Source organism: Otolemur garnettii, unplaced genomic scaffold, assembly GCF_000181295.1.
Source record: "Otolemur garnettii isolate 467f Iridium unplaced genomic scaffold, OtoGar3 scaffold00163, whole genome shotgun sequence".
Classification (NCBI taxonomy): domain Eukaryota; kingdom Metazoa; phylum Chordata; class Mammalia; order Primates; family Galagidae; genus Otolemur; species Otolemur garnettii.
Window position 1 is genome coordinate 1,921,336 of NW_003852558.1, and position 8,932 is coordinate 1,930,267.

An 8,932-nucleotide genomic window follows, 5' to 3' on the forward strand; every position below is an offset into this window, starting at 1 on the left:
GGACTATAAAGGAAGAATGAAAATTGCAAAGGAAACTTTATAGTCAATGAAAATACAGTACTTTGATCAGTCCAAAATGCACAATGCGCAAGCATTCTAAGTCATGTAGTTTACTTGTTGACCATCTGACTATGTAGTTCAGTTACTGCTTCAAAAGCTATACCTAGTTACCTCCCAAAATTGCTTTTAAATAAATTTCTTAAATTGTAGCAACAAACAAAAGGACAAGATACACTTAAACAATACTGCAGTTTATCAAAAGACATAAGAAATTTCAACTCTTATTCTTGAAGAGTTATAAAAAAATCAATGTTTTGGCTAAGTTATAAACATGTTTATAATGCAATTATTTGCATAACTCTAGTAATGCTAATGGCGGCTATATGACCAGAATAGGTTTTTAAAAAAACACTAAAAACATAAAAATACTTAGCCCCATTTTTTACCTGTAGTATGTGTTCATTTATGCCTAAATTTCAGCATTTACTGTATAATCATTGCTCTACTTTTAAAAGTCACATCCAAAGGATAAAGCAAAACCACCTACAAATTGGCATATCGTTTATTTCTGTTTGTGAAAATGTCCTTAATTTGTTGATATAGCAAACAAACTTCAACCCTGATTGCTATGCAAAAAACAAGATAATCTGTTTTGCAATGAACTTTTATAGTTCAACTGCATACAGGCAACATGCTATATATGAAAAAATTACTAACTGAACTACAGGTATTAAATACTGAAAAAATTAACAGTTTATTATAATTTATTTTATTTAACAATCTAGGAAGTTCGCAGCCATCAGCAGTTCCAGTGCAATTTCAGGTGCAATTGGGAATTCAGGAATCTCCGTGGAGCTGTTAGTGTAGCGAACCTTGTAGGTAAAATACATGCATACTTTTGACAGCACATGTGAAGGGATCTCTCTAAAATTGACCTCATTGGTTTCATTCTCAGCAAACTGACCTGTAAAACAAAAGAATTATGGATGTTATGGGTTGAATTGTCTCCCCACTGCACTTACAAGTTGCAGTCTTAACCACTAGTACCTTAAAATCTTACTGTTTGGAGATAAAGTCTTTAAAGACGTAATTAAGTTAAAATGAGGTTATATGGGTGACAATCAAATTTGATTGGCTGTCCTTGTAAGAAGAGATTAGATAGGGATGGAGGGAAGACCATGGGGAGACAAAGGGTGCAGATGGCTCTCTACAAGCCAAGGGGAGTTGCCTCAGGAAAAAATCCCAATTCTGCCAACACCTTAATCTTCAACCTTTCTTACCCTCTAGAATGGTAAGAAAATTACAGTTTAAGCCGCTCAGCCTGTGTGGTATTTTGTTATGGAAAATACCTAGAAAACTAATAGATGTTACAAGAATAACCCCAATTAACATCAGAAATTCTCTAATTTAAAAGATGAAGATAAAAATAGCTGGGCATTGTGGTGGGTGCCTGCAGTCCCAGCTACTTGGGAGGCTGAGGTAAGAGACTCGCCTAAGCTGTCTAGGCCCAGTGCAGTGGCTCACACTTATAATCCCAGCACTGTAGGAGGCCGAGGTGAGAGCATTGCTTGCGCTCAGGAGTTTGAGACCAGACAGAGCAAGAGTGAGTTCCCATCTCTAACAGCTGGGAGCCTGTAGTCCCAGCTACTTGGGAGGCTGAGGCAAGAGAATTGCTTGAGCTCAAGAGTTTGAGGTTGCTGTGAGCTATGATGCCACAGCACTTAACCCCAAGGTGACTGAGTGAGACACTCAAAAAACAAAAAACAGCAATTTGAAATTCATCAAGAGAAATTTGTTTTGTTTTGTTTTCAGACAGAGTCTCATTTTGTTGCCCAGGATAGAGTGCTGTGGTGGCAGCCTAGGTAATGGCAACCTCAGACTCCCGGGTTAAAGTGATCCTCCTGCCTCTGCCTCCCAGAGTGCTAGGATTATAGAAATGAGCCACTGCACTCAGCCCTCAAGACTGAATTTTAAAATTCTAATTCTCTCCCTGTGAGCTGGACACTTAAATAGCTTTTTCTAAGAATCTTGGTGGCATGATTACTGAAAGGTGAGCAAGATGACAAAAACTGTATCATTCCTTTGGAAGATTTGGTCCAGGGATCAAAGTCTTTATGAATCATTAGAAGCCCTGTGTTTTACTGAAGTACCATGTAAAAATAAAGTGAGCACAAATAAGATTTTCTGATTTGATTTTTCTGGCTGTATGTGAATATATAAGCATAAAGTAAGAGAAAGACTATTTCAAAGAAATCTTACAGGAAAGGAAATCCATTGTTTCTTTCTCAGTTTTTGAAAATATGATCTCCTTTGTTTATAAAGTTTTTTAGTCATTTCTCAAAATTTCTACATCCATGTAAAGGCTGTATCATTTAGCATTTTTATAGGCGTGAGCCACTGCACCCAGCCCAATAATTAATGATATTTAAAAAGCCTGTAATCCTAACACTCTGGGAGGCCAAGGTGGGTGGATTGCTTGAGCTCACGAGTTCAAGACCAGCATGAGCAAAAATTAAGACCCCATCTATATAAAAAATAGAAAAACTGAAGCATGAGGATTGCTTGAGCCAAGAGTTGAAGGTTGCTGTGAGAGATGTTGCCACAGCCCTCTACGCAGAGTGACAGTTTGTGACTCTGTTGCAGGAAAAAAAAAATTGAAATAAGTTCAAAGCACACTAAGTATATTCTTTCCTTAACTCTTTTTATAGATCAACCTAATTTAAGTGTGCCATGGAAGTTTAACTATAGGTTGAAGTGTGCCATGAGATTAAAAAAAGATTGAACAGCACTGGTCTATTTGGTGATGTACGTTCAGAGGACAGTATGACTCAGCAAATAATTCACAGTACGGTAAAGTTTAATTTGACAATAACTAAAATTCCCTTTGTTAAATATATGTAATGAAATACTACAAATAAGCACTTCAGCCTTTGATACCAGACAAAAATTAGTGTTCTTTTTGTTGAGGTGAAATTGACATCCCATCAAATTAACCATTTTAAAGTATACAGTGTAGGAAGTGGCATTTGTACTTTCACAAAGTTGCAAAACCATTCCCTCTAGTTACAAAACGTTTTCATCACCCAAAGTAAACCCATTAAGTAGTTAAATCCCATCCAGTAGCCTCTAGCAAACACTAATCTGCTTTCTGTCTCTATGGATTTATCCATTCTGGATATTTCATATAAATAGAATAATAAACATGTGACCTCTTTTTTTCCCCACTTGGCGAGTTTTGGAATTGCACCTGTCATCGTAGCATGTATCAGTACTTCATTCCTTTCTCTGCAAACATTAGTTTTAGGTTGAATGTTTTCCTGATCCTTCAAAGATAATAAATCTTATGTTTAAATTAAAGATCAAATTTATAAAAAGCCAGGCTACAGTGCCATGGCATCAGCTTAGCCCACAGCAACCTTAAACTCTGGGGTTCAAGCAATACTCCTGCTATAGCCTCCCATGAAGCTGGGATCACAGGTGCTGTTTTTAGTAGAGTTGGGGTCTTGATCTTACTCAGGCTGGTCTTAAACTCCTGAGCTCAAGTGATCCTCCTGCCTTAGCCTCTGAGAGTGCTAGGATTTTAGGCATGAGCCACTTGTCCAGGTCCTAATCTTAATTTACAATTTAAATTTTGTTGACATTTGTTGATTATTCCTCTCTAAAATACATCTTAGTTGGCTTGGCGCTCATAGCACAGTGGTTAGGGGATCAGCTACATACCTGGAGGCTGGCGGGCTTGAACTGAGCTCAGGCCAAACAACAATGACAACTGCAACAAAAACTAGCCATGTGTTGTGGTGGGAGCCTGTAGTCCCAGCTACTTGGGAGGCGGAGGCAAGAGAATCACTGTAAGCCCAAGAATTTGAGGTTGCTGTGAGCTGTGATGCCAGGGCCCTATACCAAGGGTGACATAGTGAGACTGTCTCAACAACAGAAAAAAAAATAATAAACTAAAATAAAATATGTCTCAGGACTGTCCAGTGAAAAAGACTAACAAAAAGTTCGGCCCAGGAGCAACGTGTATCTCTGGCACCCAGACTGGGGCCTCTAAATGCCATTTTATACTAAAAGAAAACAAGGCTCTTTGGGAAAACAACTGTTTTCAGGTTTGGGGGATAATGTACAGAGAAACCTGAGAAATCTTATTACAAAAAGTAGCATAGCTAATAAAGACCAATGGAGTCATATCAAAAGGACACAGGAACCCACTCAATGTGGCTCTTTCTGGAATAAAAATGGAGCGAATGGAAGAACCTGAACACCAGTAAGAATGAGTCTAACAGACTCAAAAGCATGAAATATAAAAAATCATGAGTTCATGATAATATACAAACTCTCAAAAAGAAAACACTTTTTACTTGAAAAATTATATGCAAAGGCAGAAAATTAAGCATTTATCTTGTCTTTCCTATACAGACTATATTTCAAGGTAACCAAATAGTTCCTTGTATGAGAATTCTACTGATAAATGCGGAAGAAATGACACAATTAGAAAATCACCATTTTGTAAACCAAATGAAGGAAAGCTCAGCAATAATCACAATAAGTCAGTCAGACTGGGGAGTTTTTCATGTATGAATTAGCCTGACAATCCTGGAACTCTGATCAAACTTAATATCAAAAAGATATGATAACAAACAGAAATACAACTGTACATACCAGCTATAAAGAAAGTATTCTTGCCTAGAAAAATAAACCAGAGTCAAATCAAGTCTCTAGAATTCTAGCTAGGAGTTTATAGGACAAAATGATTTTTTTTTCCCAGAGACAGTCTCGCCCTATTGCCCTCAGTGTAGAGTGTCATGATGTTACAGCTCACAGCAACCTCCAACTCCTGGGCTTAGGCAATTTTCTTGCCTCAGCCTCCCGAGTGGCTGGGACTACAGGTACCCACCACAACGCTTGGCTATTTTTTGTTACAGTTTGGCTGCGGCCGGGCTCGAATCCACCACCCTCGGTATATGAGGCCAGCGCCCTACCCACTGAGCCACAGGCGCCGCCCTATAGGACAAAATGTTAACTGGATCTGAAATGTGGACATCCGGCTGGGCTTCATGGCACATGCCTCCCAGATTCTTGGGAGGCTGAGGTAAGACGATCTTCTGAACCCAGGAGTTTGAGGTTGTAGTGAGCTATGACGCTGCCACCATACTCTAGCCTGGGCAGCAAAGCAAGACCATGAAAGGAGACTAAGTCAGGAATTTGCTCAAAATACTCCAAAAAATTTAGAAATACTGAAACAAAATAAGATTGGGTGTATTACACAATTTCTCTATTAAACTCTCTATAGTAAAACACACACAAGAGGAATTTCGAGAGATCCCAAACAGCCAAATAATCTTGCAACAGAAAAACAAACTAAGAGGCCTCATACAGATCAAGAGAATAGAGATCCCAGAAATAAATACACACATCTGTGGTCAATGAATTTTCAACAGAGGTGCCAAGACCATTCACAGGGAAAGAATGGTCTCTTTAACAAATAGTAGTGAGATATACACATGTGAAAGAATAAAGTTGCTCCCTTCCTAAAAGTGTAATATAACTTAAAATGAAAAATCTAAATGTAAGAGCCAAATCCATACAACTTCAAGGAAAAAACAAGTGAATTTAACTTCATGAGATCTCCATGAGGCTAGATTTGTCAATAGATTCTTATATGTGACATAAAAACAAAAGAAAAATCACACTTCAGCAAAATTAAACATTTTTGTGCTTCAAATGACATCATCAAGAAAAGACTATGGGCTTGGCACCCCTAGCTCAGCGACTAGGGTGGCTGCCACATGCACCGAGGCTGGCAAGTTCGAGCCTGGCCCAGTGCCTGCTAAACAACAACGACAACTGCAACCAAAAAAAACAGGTGGGCATTGTGGCTGGTTCTCGTAGTCCCAGCTACTTAGGAGGCTGAGGCAAGAGAATGACAAAATAAAAAAAAAAAAGAAGAGAAAAGAAAAGACAAACCTATGGGACAGGAGAAAATTTTGGCTCATCATACATCTGAAAAGGATGTACTACTGAGAATTAATAAAGAACTCTTACAATTCAACAACAAAAAGACATATGACCCAATTCAAAAATGGCAAAATGCTTGAACAGACATTTCTCCAAAGAGGATTAGCAAATGGCCTGTGAGCATATGAAATAATGTTCAACATCATTAGTTATTAAGAACATGCAAATCAAAACCATGGGGCTATCACTATATACTCGCTAGGATAGCTACAATCAGAAAGACAGAGAACAATAAATACTGAACAGGATGTGTAAAAACAGGAACCCTGGGCAGCGCCTGTGGCTCAAAGGAGTAGAGCGCCAGCCCCATATGCTGGAGGTGGTGGGTTCAAACCTAGCCCTGGCCAAAAAAAAAAAAAAAACCGCAAAAAACAGGAACCCTAGGACACTTGTTGGTAGGAATGCAAAATAATTCAGCTGCTATGAAAAGTTTGGTGGTTCCTCCAAAATTTTAACAGTTATCTATCATATGCTCAAACAATTCCACTCCAGTGTGGATAAGCCAAAGAAATGAAAGCAGGTTTCAAGCAAATATTCATACATTAATGTTCACAGAGGAACTATTCATGATAACAGAAAGGTAGAAACAACCCAAATATTTACCAATTAATGAAAAGATTGACAAAATATGGTATATTCAAATGCATGAGGTAATGAATACTCCAATTACCCTGATCTGATTAATATACATTGTATGCCTGTATCAAAATATCATACACACCCTATGAATATATACAACTATTATGTACCCAAAATAATTAAAAATAAAAAATGTGATATATTCACATAGTAGAACATTATTTAGCCATAAAAAGGAATTAAGTACTATACATGATACTGCATGGTTAAACCTTGAAAGCATTATGCCAAGTAACAAAAGCCAGACACAAAAGGCAACATACTGTATGATTCTGTTTCTTGATGATTATTTTTTTAGAGATAGGGTTTCTCTTGCCTACGTTGGAGTGGTATGCTCATAGTTAACTGCAGGGTTGAACTCCTGGACTCAAGCTCCCACCTCACCCTCCAGAATAGCTAGGATTATAAACAAGCACCATGCACAGCTAATAATTAATTTTTTGTAGAGACAGAGTCTTGCTGTGTTACCCAGGTTGGTCTTAAACTCTTGGGCTCTAGTAATCCTCTCACCTTGGCCTCCCAAAGCACTGGTATTACAGGTGTGAGGCACTGTACTCAGCCCTTGATTCTACTTAGATGAAATGTATGGAACAGGTAAACCAGAAAGCAGTGGCTGTCAGACACTGGGAATAGAGAATGGGACTGAGTAGTGACAGTCTAATGCATCAACGTTTACTTCTTAAATAGTAAAAATGTTTTAGAACTAAAGGTGATGGCTGCAAAATGCTGTGAAGATAGAAAATGCCAATGGATTGTACACTTTAAAACAGGATTTCTTTATTATGTGAATTTTAGTTCAAGAAAAAAAGGTAAGAATAGAGACTTGGGAGGTTGGGAGGTGTTAACTTTGACAGATAACTATACCTAACTAGGAATACAAATCACCAATTTTATTTAGATCTGTGGTTAAAAAGTTGGCCACGAAGACTAATGTAGGCAAACAAACTTTATTACAAAATAATTAATTCAGTCATACTGAAATTTGTAGTGGTTTGGCTGTGTGTGATGGTGCATGCCTGTAATCTTAGCACTCTGGGAGCCTGAGGAAGGATAGCTTGAGCTTAGGAGTTTAAGACCAGCTTGAGCAAGACAGTAACTCCAAGTGGCGCCTATGGCTCAAAGGAGTAGGGCGTCAGCCCCATATACCGGAGTTCGCAGGTTCAAACCCAGCTCCAGCCAAAAACTGCAAAAAAAAAAAAAAGATAGTAACTCCATCTTTACTAAAAATAGAAAAAATAGCTCGGAGTTGTGGCTCTTCAGGAGGCTGAGGCAGGAGAATCACTTGAACCCAGAGGCTACTGTGAGCTAGCGTGATGCCATGGCACTCTAACCTGGGTAGCAGAATGAGACTGTCTCCAAAAAAAAAAAAAAAAAGAAAAATAAGAAAGAAACCTGGAGGGTAAGTGGCTAAAAACAGAAATTGAAAGAAACTATAATTTTTTTCTTTTTCTTTTTTTTTTTTTTGAGACAGAGCCTCAAGCTGTCACCCTGGGTAGAATGCTGTGGCATCACAGCTCACAGCAACCTCCCACTCCTGGCTCAAGCGATTCTCCTGCCTCCACCTCCCAAGTAGCTGGGATTATAGGTGCCCAACACAACGCCTGGCTATTTTTTGGTTGCAGCCGTTACTGTTGTTTGGTGGGCCCAGGCTGGATTTGAACCCGCCAGCTCAGGTCTATGTGGCTGGTGCCTTAGCCACTTGAGCCACAAGGTACCGACCGAAACTAATTTTTTTCAATGCAAACAAGAATGCAATAATATTACAAGAATTATTCCTTCTCTTTAAATGCTGAGTCATTTAATTCAATTAAAAACACATTTTGAAATTATTAAAAGTGAAAAATATGAAGAAAAGGAAAGAACTGCAGTTACCTGGGCCACTCAACATGGCTTTTATTGTTCCTGATGTTAGTGCATGTTCTCTTTTTACAATAAATTCATGACCATCAGAAGATATCAATTTGACATACATGGCATCAGGGCCTTCACAGCCACCATAGGTTTTCTCCTCTCCATCTAAAGTGAAGTAGTAAAATGATTTTTGAATCATATAATGATTAAAAAGAAACAGATTTATTACCAAGGATAAAATGTGAAGAACTCAGGCCAGAAACATTTCTGGAAGATAATAGCCACCAAGACTTTCAAGTTTTTAACTCCTTGTTTTACTACTGTCTAAACATTTGCCAATGTCAGAAAAAGTCTAGATTCAACAATGCTACTTTAGGTAAAAATTTACTAGCATCCAGTATTTTTCAAGGAGGTATTAACTTTTTGT

At 38.2% G+C, this 8,932-nt stretch overlaps 1 protein-coding gene across 1 annotated transcript; it reads right to left on the bottom strand.

Moving 5' to 3' along the window:
- Positions 1–235: 235 nt before the first annotated feature.
- On the bottom strand, positions 236–8,692 carry ELOC (elongin C). Its single transcript, XM_023519231.1, has 2 exons — positions 8,527–8,692; positions 236–964 (listed from the first exon to the last, which is right to left on the bottom strand). Exons 1-2 carry the CDS (start codon positions 8,624–8,626, stop codon positions 774–776), a joined length of 291 nt encoding a protein of 96 aa, XP_023374999.1. The 5' UTR covers positions 8,627–8,692; the 3' UTR covers positions 236–773.
- Between the last annotated feature and the right edge of the window lie 240 nt (positions 8,693–8,932).

Excerpts from the sequence above, each read along its gene's own strand:
- ELOC (XM_023519231.1), bottom strand. The coding sequence starts at position 8,626 with ATGTATGTCAAATTGATATCTTCTGATGGTCATGAATTTATTGTAAAA. Across the intron at positions 965-8,526 it reads AGCCATGTTGAGTGGCCCAG|GTCAGTTTGCTGAGAATGAA; the intron begins GTAACTGCAGTT and ends TTTGTTTTACAG.